The sequence below is a fragment of the Orbicella franksi genome, chromosome 2, assembly GCF_964199315.1.
Source record: "Orbicella franksi chromosome 2, jaOrbFran1.1, whole genome shotgun sequence".
NCBI classification, from domain to species: Eukaryota; Metazoa; Cnidaria; class Anthozoa; order Scleractinia; family Merulinidae; genus Orbicella; species Orbicella franksi.
In genome coordinates this window covers 29,287,919-29,307,279 of record NC_138146.1, presented here as the reverse complement: position 1 = coordinate 29,307,279, position 19,361 = coordinate 29,287,919, and the positions used below count along the sequence as shown (strand labels likewise).

The following is a 19,361-nucleotide window of genomic DNA, read 5'->3' as shown; positions in this document are numbered from 1 at the left end:
ACCCCTCTTCAAATAAGTGCCCTCCTCCCCTCCCCCCATTTTGTGGACGAGTAATCAGACAACAAAGGACGTATAGTTTTTGTCGTGTAGTATTAGATTAGTACATTGTTTCAGTTTGTGAACATGTTAAGTTTGGAAAAAAAATTACAAGCACTGACGGTGCCGCAATTTAAACTTTAGGATCAGTTTTTAATGTCGAAAAACAGCTTATGTTGTTGTTTACGCGCAGATAATGTATTACAGAAATGATCATGTCAGGCCACGAATTGGGAAAAAATAAAATAAGCACCTCCCCTTGATTAAGTGCTCCTCTCGAATAAGCGCCCCTCGTCTCCTCCTAAATTTGAAATAAGCGCCCTGGGCGCTAATTCAAATATGTACGGTAATCCTCTAGACTGATTGTCAATCATTTTCATCGGGTCAGAACTGGGTGTCATTCAGTTAAATCTTTTTCATTGGTTTCCACTTTTGGTCAAAGATACTTAAATGGGGCAAAAAGCTTAGCAACCATTTATTTCACTATATTTTGATAACTGTAGTTCTTAGTAGAACTTAAGAAAAGTTTCAATGTAAAAATAGCATTTAGATCTAAATTTATGGCAAAACAATGAAATAGCATGCATCTTATAATGGGCCTAGCTTTTATTAATGAGTATTTTTTAACACGTGAAAACATTGCCAAGTCCTCAGTAGTTAGAAGACAATTAGTACTGATTACAGTTTCAGGAATATTAATAACATCCAAATTAGGGAACTCTTTTCCCCAATACCTGTACATGCGCTTTGCTTGACACCACAAATATTCTCCAAGTAGGATTTGCGGCGATGTCAGATAAATGTCACATAGCGGATAGCAGTGGCTTCATTCGCTTCTACCCATTCATTAAACTTCTAATTTCAACACATCTTCCTTCTTCATTTAGGAAAAAATAAAGTTGAGATCACAGTGACCCAAATACCATCCAGCTTTTACAGGTATAAAACCAGTCATGCTGAATATTTTCTACCTCTTCTTCAAAATGTCATTTTTCCCTAAATCAAAATAAAATTCCCCAACCTTAGAGGAATGTTTCCCGACCATTTCCTGCCGTACTGTGGCACCCCTGTTTTATCTATAACACAGAAAGGCTATAAAACTTATCAAGAAATCAGGCTCCCAACCATCAACCAATACAAAGATTCTGACATCAGACTTATTCTCTTAGAAAAACCACTTCACTGACAACTGACCACAACTGGTTCGAGTTCAGCAGTACATGTAACTTTCCTTGAAACCCTCAACAACTACCATCCCTCTATCAAATTCACCATAGAAGTGGACACCAATACAGTTGACTCTCGTTATAGTGGACATCCTCGAGATTGTCATTCTTGTCTGTATTAGCAGGACTGGCTGCACAAGAGGGGTGTGATGAAAATGACTCAATACACATCAACTCACATGTAGTGTATATACTGCTTTGCTCTTTTAAGATTTCCATTTTTTACAAAAAATTGTAATATATGTAATATAGGTCAAAATAGTGTACAAACTAGTAAACACTCCAAGACAACAGAATAATGACAAGTCATTCAACACATCCCAGGCATCCATTGCAACAATTGAGAAACACTGAAAGTATCAGTCTGGGATCATATGAAGTGTCCACAATTTTGCAATGGGGATATGATAATAGCGGTAAATCGATGGCTGCTCGATCATTCAACTCTCTGCCAGACTGTCAGAAAACTGACAGATTATTTTTTATTCGCAAAGGCCATAAGTAACTTCTTATTTCAGAAAGTGATTAAGATGTTTAATAACAAATGTTATTTTAATTCTAGCACTTTGTAGTTTGTATAGTCCATTGTATTAGTTTTAATATTAGTTTTAATGTTGTAGTTTTAATATCCCATTGTATTAGGTTTATTCTGAGATTTTTACAGTTGGCGTGACATCTCTGGATTTTTACCGACTTAACTAAGTGTAGATGTAGATGTAGTTATAGGCTGTCTTGCCAATTTTAATATCATAAATTATGGTTTTTCAGTGGGGATATAACTTGTATCAGTAACATCAGGCTATCCATAATAGCAGAAGGGGCCCGCAAGGCAAGAGTTGTCTGCAGTAATTGCTACCAGTTATTGCAAAAGAAAGGCCGCAAACTAGAAAGGAAAGATTTCTTGCTTTATTGTAAAGCCCAGGTGTGTCAACTTGCCAACTTATTACCACTAAGGCAGTGGATCTACACCATACCCTACAGAAAATGACATCAAAGATGACTGATTTAGCTCCCAAAGCAAGCTTTGAGCTTGTTTCCTTCTCTGTCTCAAATGCAGACCATAACATAAGCAGAATTGATAAGGGCCAAAGCAAAGTATATAAAGAGAACTACATTGGAACCCTGTTAATACAGTCTGGGCCACGAAAATTTGGCCGTATTAACAGGCTGGCTGTATTAATGGGGTAGGGTCAAATTTCATGAGTGATATAAATTGACTTACAGGATGTTAACAGATACATCACAATTAAACTTGTAACAATTTCTAACAAGTTTAAGTGTAAGTCTTTAATATGCATCAGACTAATTGATTTTTTTTAAAACACTGAAACTTTAATCAGTATGTACACCAGTAACAATGGAAATATGAACATAACTGGTCTGAATGGCCATATAGACAAGTTAACATTATAAAGGATTATACAGGTTGCGATTTCAGAATGTGGCAGCTTTGGCCATGTATTAAAGGGGTGGCTCCATTAGCAGGGTTCTGTTATAAGAAAATGTATGGGTATTTCACCCAGACACAATAAAGTGGCCATAACAATGGTGTGACTGTACTAACAAGGTGACCGTAAGATGCAGTTCCACTGTAATTTTGTCACAGTCTAGCTACTTCCATTCAAGCTAGGACCAAACATTCTTCAGTCACGCAAGAGAGAAGAGAAAAATCAACTTGTACTGGCACTAGTAAGGGAGAACAAAAAACAAAATCCCACAAAGAAAAAAAGTGTGCAAAATGAACACCCACCCTATTTATAAATATTAGCGGGGCTCAACTTTCAGGAAAAAACCTTGGGGCCAGCTGGCCCCTTAGTTTCCAGATTTAGTCACCAGCAAACCTATTTCAATCAGTGAAAAGCATGGAAAGTTAGTTGCTGGTGAAAAAAATTTGGTCACATTGGCGACCCCAGCGGTTGCAACATTGAGCTCTGGTCAGCCTACGAGCACCAATCCTCAACCTGGCCAAAGTCTTGAAAAGTTCTTCTCTGATATTGCTGAGCAAGGAAGGTTTCAAAAGCTAATCAGAGAAACTTCTCCAAGCTAAATGGAATGCCACATGGCCAGGGCAAAGGTCACAAAAAGACTCCAAGTTAGAAGAAAATGATGACCAGACTCCGTCATGCCCTGCACCCTACAGGGCATGAAGAGTCCATTGCTGCTAAAACATTTTTTTTTTGTTTCTTCTTTTAGTCTTCGACCACAGTTTGGATGCATTTTGTGTTTAAAAAAAATCAGGTCATAGAACATGATTCTGTTCAATATGACTAAACAAAATCCAGCAACAAAGTTAATTAAGGACCATGGCACAGGTGAAGCTTATTCATCTTTTTTTTATTCAAGTTTGCAATAAATTATTTTCCTTTACAAGAAAGTAATTGAGTGATGTTTCTTCTATGCACCTTTCATTATCATATACCAGTAATTATCATATACTGGTAATATCATTATTGTGGAAATTATTTCATTTCATTTTAATTGTTACATGTACTGCTTTGTACCAACTGATTCCTATAAATGGTTCGTTCTCTTCACGGTGTTTTCACACTAAAGCTATCAAACAAACTATTTATTGATAAATATAACATAATATTGACAACTAATTAGTATTCTGTATGGCATACAATATTTCATAAAGACAACTATTTCAGTTTAATTGTTACTTTAGCATATTTAGCTTTGTATCAACTGATTAACCCAGGATCTCTCATTGCCAACAAAAATTGTAGTCCATTAGCAGTGTTAAAAACACTTATTTGGTCTCCCAAAGGCAGCCCTAAAACTGATAACTGGATAACATTTCCTAACAGTCTCTGGCTCAGTTGCAATTTGAAGATCCACTGGACAACATTTTATGTCCAAAGTCAAGCTGGCTTGACCTCTTGACTGCAAGAGGAATTATGCACACACTAGTGCAACAGATCTTTGACTTGGGCACAGCTGAAGAAGCTGATGGTGGACTGATTAGAGGAGATAGATAAATCAGGTACACCAATGATGGACCTGAAGGGGAATAAAATTGTATGTTCCAATCAAGTCACCATTTAAGGTGCAAGACTTAGCCCAAGCTTCTGTCAACATCGGCCTGTTGAGGAATATTTTTGATACTTAATTTGCAAAAAAAATGTGACTGTATGTTGCAGCATGCTGCAGTTTGTTGTTTTCTGTCTAAGTCATCTCGACTCAAACAATGTTTTTGAATTCAAAAGCAAATCATTCTGTAAAAGTTTAATGTTGAAAGCAGGAAGGTTAATGCATAATTTTATTATGCGGCATTCTTTACCAGGATAATTAAGTCATATAACGACCAACCACTTGTTGTTAAAGCAGGCAGTTTGTCAGCTTTCAGGAATGAACTTGAAGTTCATCTAGGTATTTATATAATTTTACTTTTGCAAAATGCTTGCATATGATTTTTATTATCTTATTATTACATTGCTGTAGCATTTCTTCCCTTTATTCATGTTTCCAAATTCAAGGAAGTTTTCAATTACAGCCAACCCTTCTAACTTCCTTTCAGGGTGCCTATTTACTTTTGGATGTCCCTAATCATTCGTCATTACTTTGTTTTACCCTTTCATCTTGTTACTTCTATTAATTTGCATCCAGGAAAAACCTTCATTGTATCATTTGTATTGTACTTTTCTAGTGTTACACAAGCCCTATATTTGGTGCAAAGTCTACAGATCTAGAACCAGAACAAGTTCTAAGTCCACAACCTACAATTATTACAAAATAAAAGTGAAAGAGTTACCTCCAAATGTAATAATAATAGTAATAATCATAATGTCTTGATTCATTTGATAAAAATACGTATCAAGTGTTACAATTAATGAAAGATCGAAATGATTAAAAACATATCTAAAAAGTAGTTTTCCAAATTTAAAAAAGGCTAAAATGATAAAAAGGTAAGACTATAATTACTGTTAATTTATACTTAACACATAACCTACTGATAATGATAAAACTATTTTTAAAACATTCAGTGTTTATTTCAAGAAGCTGGTTTCTCTTACATCTTAGCCTTGCTGATGGTTCTTTTACTCATAGAAGCAAATTATGATCTCTAAGTTAAAGTTTAATTTTAAAGATACTTTGCTACATATATGCAAATTAAGAAAACAAAGCAAAATGACAGTGGGATAACAGCTGGGGGAAGGCTTACTCCCATTCTAGGGCCAATCAAAAGAATAAAAATTGGTGTATTTTATAAAATAATATGATTTGCTGAACAAACTGTACAAGACAGAATTGATAAAGAACAATATCTGATTTCCTACAACCATTCTGCACCTATCAAGACAAGCAGTCAAGCAAAAAAAAAATACCAACATGTTACAGGACGCTTTTGTTGCATACTTCGGCCCAAAGTTGAACATACAACTGTGTAAAGATGTCAAATTCTGGCCTGGCATGCAAACTGATACGAAACATTTGCAACCCTGAGAAAAATGTGTCTAGCTCTTTTAGGTCTGGGAAACTCATCTTGCAAGGAGCCCTTTTCACATAGACACACCCCCAGTCTGGGAAACTCAACTTGCAAGAAGCCCTTCTCACAAAGACACACCTCCAGGCTGAGAAACTCAACTTGCAAGAAGCCCTTCTCACATAGACACACCTCCAGGCTGAGAAACTCAACTTGCAAGAAGCCCTTCCCACATAGACACACCCCCAGTCTGGGAAACTCAACTTACAAGAAGCCCTTCTCACAAAGACACACCCCCAGTCTTGGAAACTCAACTTACAAGAAGCCCTTCTCACAAAGACACACCCCCAGTCTGGGAAACTCAACTTGCAAGAAGCTCTCCTCACATAGACACACCCCCAGGACATTCTTCAGGGCCAGGGTTGCCTCCAGCAATGTCCCCACCAATATATACTCTCTTTCCATGGTCTTGCATGAAGCAACCGACTGTTGACATACTACCCACAGTAATCCTGTGCCTGTGCTGCTTTCCTCCACATCCCAACATTCTCAGCAACACCCTTGGCAATCCAACACAGGAGAGCATAACAGAAACAGCACCTGAACCAATGGCAGCACCATTTCAAAATATATCAGACTATCCAGTCGACCAACCAAACCCAATGTTATATAGTAATGGGAAAGTGACTTGCCCTCAGTCTGGATCAAATACCCAATAAGACATGAAACAAAAAAACCTGACCAATATTAGATCAGGCTGTATGTCCAGACCAGTTGTGTGCCTAGACCTGTACACTACCATTTCAGCCATCAGTATGATGGCATGAAAATAATACTGACATCCCAACATTGCAATGTACATGGTGTGCAGTATGCATAGTGGTGAGGCAGAGACTAACCATTCTCTTAATACTGCAATCTTGAAAGCCAATAACTAATATATCATGATTAAACTTTCACACAGGTCCTCAAATTCACAGGATTCTGCCAGGTGGCTCAATATCACATCATAATCAATCAATAACCTCATGTTCAGCTTGATTGGTGAATCCAAACTTGACCCCTTAAAATAACATGTTTCCGTGGCATAAAATGGTTGCTTAAATACAGAATCTTCTCAGGGTGTTCCTTATCCGCATCTGTTAGATAGCAATATTCATAACTTTACACAAGCCATTCCCATCCCACAACACAAAACCATGCAGTCCAGCCTGTCCAGCCTTTACTTCATTAGATTTCTTGTTAACATTGATGGTGTTGACATAGCATTGGCACAATTACAGAAATAATTTCCATTTTGAAAGACAGAATCCTTCCATTTATAGGCTGCAGTGATGGTGTAGTGTAAACTGCCATGATGCTTCAAATTCACAGTTCTGGTGCTTTTGAAGACAAAAATTCCTTCATCACACTCCACTGCTGCTAATACACAAATTTCCTGCCTTTCTTCCCTTCTGACACCATTCTTTCTGCTACTGAAGCTTGATATATTCAGGAGGTGATTAACACTAATACACATGGAACCCAGGAAGCCATAGATATAATTCTGCCCTTTGCTGAAGATCCTTTGGGTTTGGATCCTTTGGGTTAGATCCTTTGGGTTAAACATGCTATGCTTTATAATCTTTTTAATGAAAAGTTGTTGAGATCATAGGATTTACATAGAGGGGAACTGGAGGTCTGGTCATCTACCATGACTAATCTTCAGTAGCATTTTGTTCTTGCAGAGTAACTTTCAAATTTTTTTTTGCCTCCAAAGTTCTTTTCTTTTTGGACTTAGGCATGATGTAAGATTGCTGTTTTTCTTAAACGTAATGTCATCAGCTTAGTTGAAACATACAATTCCTTGCACTGAGGCCTTACATTCATGCATTCAAGCATACAATGTATGGCTATGTGTACGTCTGCACACTCTGTGTGATCCCTGCTTTGCAAAGGACTTCCCACAGCTTTAGACTATTTGGCCTAACCATCCCTGATTGCTCATTGCTAAACTGATTGCTCATGGTGTGGAATGCTAAAATGGATGATAGAGTATATTATTTTGAAATCAATACTCTATCATCTCTCTATAAAAATTAAAAAAAAAAAAGATTATGAGGAATTTTTTCATCCAATCCTTACAAAGACACTTGTAAACAACTGTTTCTGCTTTTTAAAGCAACCATTAGCTTTTTGTTGCATGATTACACAAAGGGCAAAATTTTAGCACCTGGTGCACTGCAGGTGTTAAAATAAACCCCTTAAAACTTCTTATCAAAGAAAAAGCAAAATGAACAAGACTGACAACATTAACTTCATCATACAATGCACTTTGAATGTACTGTAATCTACCTCAAGCAACTTAACCCAGACCATGTATTCACACTCTGTACTGTGACAACACACAGGGCTGGTGATTCATTTTGACGCTGTTGTGCTGTTCTGACAATCCACTTGTGGTCTTCTAACAAGCACCATCACTGATCCCATCCCGTGCAGTTGAATTTCTCAACTTCATGTACTTGTCATGAATCATGCCTGTTTTAGAATACCTCCAAGAATATTTCATATTAAGTTTCATGTTCCATACTAAAAATGCAAAGTACATTAACATTTGTCACAGTCACAAATATATGCTGCAATAAAATTAGAACAATTTTTTAAAAGGCAGAGGAAGGGAAGGGGAGGGGGGAGTCATCCATCCTGACTTCTTTTTTCACTTTTTTCATTTCAAAGCTGGACCTAAACAGTTTGAAAGGCCTACCTTTTTCTTTAGCACATGTTGTAAGATTAGACACTGACAAAATATGTTGACTTAGACATTTTACAATTGAGTCCTGCAAAATTCTGGTTGGTATGACATTACAAGTCATGAGAGTTACATGATCTCCTTAAGATCTAGTCACTATAGGGCTCTAATTTCAAATTAAACTCCTCATTCTTATCACCATGTTAGGTCATCAATCTGATCAAGAACAAACTTTAATTATGAGCAAAGTATCCACCATACCAATACATGTCAATCTGGAGGCACAACTTCAAGTTTTACTAATTCAGAGGTTTTCTGTTTCTTGTTGCTACCCCAAACGTAAATCCACCAAATAAAGGGAAGATTGCTGAAAAGTTTATTTATATTATAAAATTTTAGGTTTGACCAACAAAGCTGCTTGGAGACTCTTTAATATGTATGGACATTCCCTTAAAATGGCCTCTGCCTGGCCTATAAATTTTGTCTTTTCCATATCCATTAATGTTTCCCCAGCCATATTGTGGTGACAAAATATTGTTTTAATGCTCCTCATAGTCATTGGCATTCATGAACATTTCAAGAGGATTCTAGAGGTAAAAGGGTCTAGTGGTAAAACTTCAAGACTTTTATGAGGAGAACACTTACTTTTCAGAATTTTCAAGACCTTTTCAAGCATCTCGCAAAAGCCCCATCATAAGGTATAAACTGTACCAGACAAACTAATTGTGAAAGGTGGGAAAGGACTATACTTTAGCCTTAGCTACCAGTAAGTCCTACTGGCAAGTCAATTCAGTGCCAGCTGCTAGCATCAGTCAACTACAAGTGTCTAGACAGCCTAAATTTGGCTGCTCGAACATCCAAATTGATGTATGGCCTGCCTTTGAGATGTTGAATCAAAATTCTTCATGATTTAATGTTGTCATGACAAGTGTGCACTGTTAACAATACCTTTTTTGCCAATGTTGGGAGGGGGTAGTTGGAGGTTGAGCAGGGGTGGAAGTTGATGGCCTAATGGTAAATCAGTTGGACTCTGGATCAACAGGTCCAAAATGGAGCCCAAGCCAGAGTTGCTCTATCATGTTCTCAGGCAAGACACTTGACTCTCCCAGTACCTCTCCCCTCCAAGGAGTGGAAATGGTACTGACCGATTGTAAGGGCAACCTGACAAAAACAAGGGGTAACCTGTGATAGACTAGAATCCCATCCAGAAAGAGAGTGGCAATACCCCTAGGCATTTCATGTCGCAGAGACCAAAGGGAAACACCAGCACTGATGAGCCATCTGGCTCATCCATATCCCAAAGGGGTGGAACAGAGTTCCCTGCCCTGCAGCCAGAGAAATAATCACTAAAGTGTTCTCATTCTGAGCCACAAAGACCAGACAAGGGATTTGATGTCCTGTTTAAAGCAAACCTTTTCCCATAAAAGTTTAACCCCCTTGACTGGATGTACAAACAAAACCTTCAAGTGAGGGAGGGAAAAGGACATTGGTTAACGTGCATTTTAAACAGACAGCTACACAGCAGATGGCTGGAAATGTAAAAAGGTGGGTTGGGACCAGGGCAATGGTGGATCATGGAATGAGGAGAGGACATTGGAGAGTGATGCTCCTCGAGTGTGGCTGTACAGGCAAGTTGATTCAAGAACCCACAATGAAGGACAATCCCCCAGTGGTGATGTGGTCGGCATGTGGTGTTTTGGTAACCAAGGCCACTATTCAGAGTTCTGAAGGAGCCATTTTTTATTATAGAAAAAAGACAGGCAGCCTTTGTAACAACAATTATTCCTTTTGATATTTAAATGCCACATCTGATAGGGATGAAACTCAGCTTTTGATTTTTTGTTGAAAATTGGGAAAATAATGCATTCCATGCCCAGTAGAAATAATGTTACATGTTCCAGGCTATAATGACAGCAGGTGGGGTGGAGAGTGAGTCATGGTGGCAGATCTTTCTTTCATGTCAGTGACATTTCTGTCCTTCAGGCATTCAGTTCAAGATGCTCAAGTGTATCTCTTGCAGGAACTACAGTGTAAGGATTTTCTGGCTGTGATGAAGCAAAATCATCCATGCATTCAGGAAAAGTACCAGGTGATGAAATGACACATCCTGATGAAGAGGTGGCTAACAGCAATCGCATGAACTGAGGAGGATTCAGGTTGTCTGCCTAAAGGTGTCACAGCAACAAAGATGTCGCACATGCACCCCTGCACCACGCGCGCCAACCTTTGCCTCCAACCATGCGCTCCAGTGCTGCGCCATCACCACATCTGCATTGCCTCCACCTTTGCTGCTGTAACACCTTTGTGCAAAAGCATGGTGAATCCTCTCCACCTCATGTGACTGATGTAGGTTACTTCTTTGTCAAGGTGTGTCAGTTCATTGCTTGAGACTTCTCCTAAGTACATGGAAGATGATGCTTCGTGACAACTAGAAAATCCTTGCACTGTAGTTCCTGCAAGAAACACTCAAACATCTCGAGCTAAATGCCAAAAGGATGGAGACGTCTCTGAAATGATAAAAGGATCACCAACCACGACTTTCTTTCCACCCCATCTGCTGCTCTGTTATGGCCTAAAACAAGTGACATCATCCCAACCAAGCATGCAATACATCATTCTCCCAATTTTCAACAGCCAATCAGAAGCTGTGCATCATCCAAATAAGGCATGTCATCTGAATATCAAGCACAAATAACTGTTGTTTTATAACCTGTCTTTTTCCTATAACAAAAAGACTCATTCAGAGGTCTGAATTCTAACCTCGGTGACCGCAATAACATGTACTAACCAAATCACTACTGAGGAATTGTCCTTCACCGTAGATTCCTGAATCAACCTGACTGTACAACCAAACTCAAGGGGTACCATTCCCTGATTTCCCACCCCATTACACAATCCACTACAGCCCTGGTCCCAATCTGCCATTCCACATTTCTAGTCATCTGTTGCATAACTGCTTGCTAAAAGTGCATGTTAACAAACGCCCTTTCCCTCCCTCACTTAAACGTTTCATGGTATATCCAGTGAAGGGTGTTGGACTTAAATGGTGAAAGGTTTGTTTCAAACAGGACACCAAATCCCCCTGCCAGTCTTTGTGGCTAAGAATGGGTACATTCCAGTGATGTTTTCCCTGGCTGCAGGGCTTGAAAGTCTGTTCCATTCCCAAGGGAACAGAGAAGTCAGATGGATCATCAGCACGGGTGCTCCACTCCAGTTTCTGTAATATGAAGTGTCTAGGAGTGTTGCTTCTCCCCTTGGATGGGATGCTAGTCCATTGCAGGTGACCCCCAGCAATTGTCAGGTTGCCCTAACAAATTGGCCAGTACCATTACACTCTTGGGTGGAGAAAAGCATTGCAAGGGTAAGGTGTCGTGCCTGAGAACATGACGCAGCAACCCCAGCTTGGGCTTCATGTTGGACCTATTGATCCAGAGTCCAGCTGACTAACCATTAGGCCATCAACTTCCCACCCCAACCCACTACCCCCAGCCGGCCCACCACCCCTTCCAAACATTGGCAAAAAAGTAATTATTGTTAACAGTGCACACTTGTGATGACACCTTTAACTTGAGAAGAATTCTGATTAAACATCTCAGTGACATGCCATACATTAAATCAGATATTCAAGTAGCCAAATTTAACCTGCCTTGATGCATGTAGTTGATTATTAGAAGCAGTGAACAAACTTAGGACTCACCAGTAAGCAATGTATGTAGATTACGTTTGTTTCTCTTTTTGCTGCATAGCTCGTTCTCAGTAGAGTAACCAGTGAAATCTTACTGTATTCTCTTCCTATGGGTTATACGTTTGTTTTGCCTTACCCTGTTGGCTTGGTAATTTTTTAAATTCTTTTTCAGAACAAGAACAAGACAACAAAACACGATTTCGGTATTCCATTTTTTGGGGGCTATATAATTCCCTTTCTTAACTGCTAACCCTCTTCATTCACCTTCACCTATCACTTTTGTGACTACGTGTCACACAACGCCTCACCCCTCTTTATTGCTGTATCTTATGCACAAAAAAAATTATTCAGCTCCGCGACATACTGCTCTATACATGCTAACTTACAGGCAGCATCCACTACCTGTTAAGTAAACTAGTACACAGCAATATCAAACAATTTAACAATCAGTGTGCAATGGACAACAAACTCACTCAAGACAGGAAAGAATTGAATGTTTTGCAAATCCACCCAAATGCGAGCAACAGCAATGGAATGCTGCAAGAAAACAAGGGACTTTGGGGAAAAAAAAAAATCAAGAACCGACAAAACAAATATCTATTTTCCATTGAGGTGTGATGGATACTTCACTGACTAAAGTTTGCATTTCGCTCACGTACACCGAAGGGCCTAATTCAACAACTCTTACTGGTCAATAATTAATCGTGTGAACATAATTTTCAATGGAATGAAGCATTGCTTATAACGCCCATAACCAGTTTTCACTTGTTTATAACCATAATGAGCACAATTAAAAACATTTTGTGAGCTTACCTTGAACTGGAAATACGACGCACAACGTGGGCCGGCTTTTCAAGCTAGAGTTGTAATGCAAGTCAGACAGACCCTGCGACAATCATCAGCAGCTAGTGACCTGGTTAAACATAGATATCAAAGCTTGAGTTCCTCCAATTTACCGTAAACTAGACATGAGCAACATGTTTGGTCAAAAGCACGACCAAATAACTGTAGCTAGCTTACTTGGTTGAAAAACTCCGCGCCTTCTCACTTTGAATATTTGAATCGAATTTGAATACAATCAAAATCTCCTTCCCAGAGTGCACCGAGTGATTGCGAGTACGGTCTCGTTTGACAGCGGTTTCTCTCAATGGAAAGGTTAGTACTGGTTGTAACAATCATATAGTGAATCGCTAGCGCTGCCGAAGGATATGTTCACAATGCTGGACCGATGGGATCACGACCATGTTCCTTCAATGGCGGCATTTGCGTTTTGTATTATTTCCAGAAACTATAGTGAAAGCTCTCACGGTTAGTCCTATATATTCACCCTTTCGAAGCCCCCTCTCGGCCCTCTGGCTATAGTTGGACGTTGGAATAAACTCTCCCCCATCCCACCTCCGAAACAATTTTGTGAACATCGACTTCTCCTAGTAGCCCTTTGTGGGGGCAAATGTACATGTGCATCGAAGGCATGTAAAGTCAAATGCTTGAGTCAAGAACCTCGGTTCATAATGTTTATTTTCATCAGATTTGTGTTTAACTGACTTTGGAAAGTTACATGAATCAGCTTTTTGAAATAAATATCATAAGGCTATTTCTTGCAGCCTTAATTTGCAAATTTTATCACATCTTGGACATGCTGCGCGATATCCAAGAACGATCGAAAACTAGAGACGTGCTCCTTTCCTGTGGTCTTCACAATATAAAGTATGAAAAAGACGTTATAGGCTCCTTTTAAATAATGATTTACGACAGTACTGGTCGTGTTAAGAGTGTTTATAGTCGGCAGTACGTCAAATCTTTTTAGTATGACATTTCCGATCTTATTCAGCAGCAAATTAAAAACTGTACGTGTCCCACTTCAGGAAATACCTCACTGCCCTGCAGGCACACTTAAACATAAAACGGAAGCTGTTATTTTGTTCTCCGTAGTGTTTTTGTTCAGCACCGGACGAAGAAAGCCATTTCTATTAGGCAGTGAATTTTGAGAAGGCAGCCTGCCGAGATGCACGTGAATCAACGATTTTGGTGTTGTGATAGTAAATTTGTTTTGGCAAAAACTCTGTAGAGGTGTTTATTTTCTAGGGACAACAACTACTGAACAACTCATGCCAAATTTTCCTAACCGAGCGAAAATTAAACATAATAAAACATGCAGTTTGAACAATGTCTGTCCGAGTAAACTACGAAATAATAGTTTAATTGCTTTATCTTGAGTAGTGCTCCACTGCTTGAGTACTTGTCTAACTGTTTGCTAGTCTAGTCCCTTCTTTTCTTTCAGCATGTCTTTTTCAGCTTTTTTTTACGCATCCTGCTGACAACAGCAGCCTGTAACTGAGAAAAAGGATCCAACGAACCTTTTAATACTTCTTTATTCACTAACAATCAAAAACGAAATAAGATTGTTTTCTTGCAATATATACTCATTAAATCTAAAAGAAATGACTAACAATCAAAAAGGAAGTAAGATTGTTTTCTTGCAATGTATACTCATTAGATCTAAGAGAAATGCCTTTATTTACAGTTCGTTCTTTGCACAATGGAAAATGTACATCCGCTTGTTTCATAACGCCTGTGGCGAGAAATAGAACCAAACATGGAACCTCATACAATATGCATGTGAACTAATAAAGTCAACAAGTATTGAACAATCTCTCACAGCAGGGTGATATATATGTGTGCTCAAAATAACTATTGACAGAAGAAATAACAAGAGAAGATGAAAGCAATTTTTGGACTGACAGTGCCTGAAACATTTTTGACAAGTATTTTATATTGGAAACTTTTGTCTGGGTAAAATCGTCATTCAACTCTTAGATTTGTTGGCAGTTTTGTGCTACGAAACTGACATGCAAGGCAGTGTTCAATTAAAATTGATGCTTTTTGATTTTGAGTTTGAGGCTGTCATGTTCAATTCTTAGTCTTATAAAGCGAGCCTTTAAAAACGAAAGGTAAAAATATAGACTCAGATTTAACTGACAATGTCTATTCTAGTTCACCAGACCTCGTGTGAAAAAAATGGATAATTAAACTCTATATCCTCATCGTAAATGGATGTTTTATAATGCGAAATTGAAGAAAGTTTTCGTTTTTCACGTACAGAAAATTAGAAATGTAAAAGCGACTCTCTTCAATTCATGCCATTATCTTACTTAATCGTGAGGTCAGTTAGCGATACAAAGTAAAAGATGCACTGATCATCGATCAAAAGATGTGATTGCTTTGACAATCTTAAAACTAGGAAAAGGATATTACAGTTTAGATTTTAGACAATGTAACTTCAGTGTTTACTTAAGTTCGTCACGACACAATGAAGAGCTGTTGTGTAAAAAAAAATTATTTATTTGTTGTTTTCTGGACGTTATCAAATCGAACAATGTCGACTCTTCTACTCAAAAGAGTTCGCATTTACCTAGATAGATAGTAGTCAGAAATCGGATAAGCTTTTCTATCTCGATAAAGATGATAAACTTTATTACGTTTTTAATACTGACAAGTTTACAGAGTATACAACATAGAGTAACGGAAATTCAAAATCAATTTCTTTTTTACGGCTGAAGGGGGTAGATAAACATTTAAATGGATCGCCTAGCCTGAGGCGTTGGGTTTCGTGCGAGGATTTGAAAACATTTTCATCACTTACTGCTAATGCTTGACACGGCTTTCAATACACTGTGTTTACATGTCGTACAGTTGCGATTTACAAAAATCGGGCGTGCAATACAATCTTTTCAAGCTTGTTATAAATTGCTAATTGTTTTCTGTTGGAAAATATAACACCTGCCAGCAAAGGCTTTTTAAAGGACTTATTTCACAGCGAGTCAATCTAATGATATTGTGAGATGTGTAATAAAACGTACAACCTTCAGTGTAAAGTTTTGAAATGTTGCGTTTTATGGAACGATAATACGTGGAACGATAATCTTGGTTTCTTTTCCCTCTTTAGCTGTATTGTAAATTCGAGGGCGCGCGAGGACGCACGCGCGTCAAGGCAACCCCGCCAAAAGTACCATCTCGGCCAATTGCTGACCCTACGTTGGTCTGCGGAGCTACCCTGTTCCTACGACAACGACACAGCAAAATGTCTCTGAATCCTTTGCGAAAGTTAGAATTAAATATCGCATATATAGTGGGATTTATTGCACTGTTTGCGTGACCCAGAAAGTAACCCATGAAACTGAGGACCGCCGGAGGACCACAAGGAAAGTTCTCTTTATCGAAGAAATAAATGAACTGGCTAATGTACACGGGCAGCCAACACAGTGCAAAAAGAATCACCACTGTCATCAGCATAATAAGAACTTTCTTCTTCGATTTATCAGAGCGTCGTTGATTTTCGGCGGTTTGGTTACCCGGAACTTTTCTCACCCAAAGTTTGAGAACGATAAAGCTATACAGTAGTGACATAGTTAATAGTGGAACTAGGTAAAAAACGACGAAGATAACAATGGTCAAGTGTTTAGATGCCTCTTCTGTGAAAGCCGGAGTCCAAATCTCCATGCAGAACCATTCTCCCTTAATCATGATGACTTTCTGAGCGTAAAGAAATGGAGAAGTAACAGCGATGCTCACGATCCATACAACTACCATTATACCGTATGATACCTGAAAAGTCATGTATCGCTTTAAAGGAAACACGACTGCCAAAAACCGGTCAAAAGCGATTGCTGTCAAAGTCAAAACTGAGCTTGCTATCGAGAGGTATTGGGTAAATGGGATGATCTTGCACAATATGTCAGAGAATACCCCGTTTGACCAATCCATGTGTCCTGTCACAAGCAGTTTAATGGTCACTGGCATGCTAAAGGCTGTAATCAGAAGGTCTGCCACGGCCATATTTACTATGAGATAATTTGTGACAGTTCGCATTTGCCTGTTAATAATAACGACACATATGACCAACACGTTACCGATCAGTGAACCGAACATGATGATGAAGTACGCAATAGTCTTGAAAACTTGCTCAGTCGGTGAATCGAGATCATGTGTGCACTGCGGTGATGCAGAACTGAAATTTGCGTTCGTGGCCATTGCGTGTAGACAGAAAACCTTGCCACGTTTCGTCCACCTTTCGTGCTAATAATCTTTCAATGAAGATGTACCTTTTTGAATTCTATTAGCAAGTAGTTGATAAGTGGATTTTGCCGTCGCACTCTCTGAAGTCTGTAAACTTTCCTTTCCAATTAAAGCTTGAAATCCTGTCGCCTTCACTCTCGAAATCCGCTCTCAGTGTTAGATGAGTGAATTCGAAGTCAATCAACGAAACAGTGTTCTATAAGCTTCTGGAAACCCACTGTTTGCGTCAACTCAAAAACACCGGTCAATCAAATATACTGCTTGACACGCCAAATTCATTTCCATTTAGATAATTAAACTACTCCGTCAGTTCCGTTCTCTTGTCTTAATAAATTCCTTTGGCCTTTCGCCTTTGATGTGGGTAATTTAATCCAGTTGTTGAATACCTATTACGCTAGCCAGTTTCTAAATCCGGATATCGAAATGTTTTCTTGTCACGACGCACTGTTTCTAAGCTATCACAAAGTTATTCAGCAGATCGCTTCTATTGTTCCACTTGACTGCCGTGCATCCTTAGACTTGACATATTCTCAAAGAAACGACGTTTTCTGATTATACGCACATATTGTGCATCTTTCTGGATGTAACATGTTGATGATGTACTTTGCCTTGCTAGCAGATACGTGGTGGCACGCATTCCTCTAACACGATTACTGTGTTTGTTCGTATGACCTTTTAGCCTTTTAGATGGATGTTCTGCTTTTCTGAGCTATAAAGTATCTTTTCATCTGTCAGGCTAATGCAACGTAATGACAGTAGCACAGCCACATTCACCGCACTGAGTTGAATGGACGCAATCAAAGCTTGTCATAAAAACAACAACAGGTTCAGAGCCGGTTCTGAAAGTGAGCTGACTATCACAACATTCAAGCATACCATTTTTCGATTGAAAACTCCATAAAGAAGTTTCACTCCTTTTCCGCTCTCTTATTAACGATTTAAACTTAGCTTTCAAGAGCAATTTTATGTCTCCTGCGATGAGGCAATAAGCGTACAAAAGGCACAGAGTTGAATTCAATATCGGAGCCACCCGAACTCGGTTTGTTTGTCTGGAGTTGTTTGAATGAGTCACCATGAGAAACAAGGTTGTGTAAAGTATTTTGTTGACACTGGGGTGACGAAAGTGGCATCAGTAAACAGAAGGCAGAAATCGCTTATGAGAATTGGTAAAAAAAACCGCGGAAGCTTCAAAATATTGACTCTAAAAACAACTCTAAAAGGTGTGAGCAGCACGGATTGTCTTTGAAAAAACCTTCAATAATAGCTCGGATTAAGTATCTCAACCCAAGACTGCCTATTTACGTCTAATTGTCTCGCGTTGAAGGAATATTAGAAAAAAATTCAGATTTAATAACACGCTTTTGGCCAATTGAATGTAGTTAATTGCGTGAAAAGTCTTGTATTATCACCTTTCATAATAAGAGCTGAACTCTGCGTCAAAGGCGGTGTACTGTACAAAGAATACCTTATTTGTTCCTAGATTAAAATCTTTTGAAAATTCTAACATCGCTTTCATGGAATGACGGCATAGGACGAAATGATTGGATCAGAATTTAATCAAGGCTGCAATGTACAACAAGATAAATATCATTGCTAATCGCCGCATAGCAGGTTTTTTAATTTCAGGGAAGCCAATGAAGTCGTTTTGTTCGCTAATTGTAACTGAAGAATTAAATGGTAGCGAATTCGATGTTACTTCTAGCCAAAGATAGGGTTGAATGTACCCCTCGTGAGGGCGTTTTCATGGTTCACAGAATCAAAATAACCCGATTAGAAAATTAGCGATAGACAAGAGCTTGTCAATCACGAATACCCGCATTGATAATGGATTTGTAACACAAGGCACCGCTCGCGCTCGACCAGCGCCCAGCGCTTGTGTTTTATTGTTGCAGGAAATTGTTTCACAGTTATTAATAGGAAATGATTATGCAAACAGTTCCATCACTAAGACTCATTTTTTAATAGTTTTCCGCTCGTTATCGCCCCCTTGCACTGCAGATTAAGCCTCCCTTAATGAGTCACGCCCAACGGGCTTATCTGCGAGCAGCGGCTAATCGCCACTCATGTCCGAAAACTCCCGGGCTTTCGGTAAGTGGGGACGATCGAAAAAAGCGAAGTATCCTTTTCTCTCCCGGATCCCGCTCGTCGCCCGCCCGCTTTTTCGATCGTCAGGCTGCTAGC

General features: G+C 38.9%; 1 protein-coding gene across 1 annotated transcript; it reads right to left on the bottom strand.

Moving 5' to 3' along the window:
- Positions 1-14,633: 14,633 nt before the first annotated feature.
- Positions 14,634-18,497, bottom strand: LOC145479148 (QRFP-like peptide receptor). The gene has a single exon (XM_081457416.1). It carries the CDS (start codon positions 17,133-17,135, stop codon positions 16,047-16,049), a length of 1,089 nt encoding a protein of 362 aa, XP_081313542.1. The 5' UTR covers positions 17,136-18,497; the 3' UTR covers positions 14,634-16,046.
- Positions 18,498-19,361: the final 864 nt, after the last annotated feature.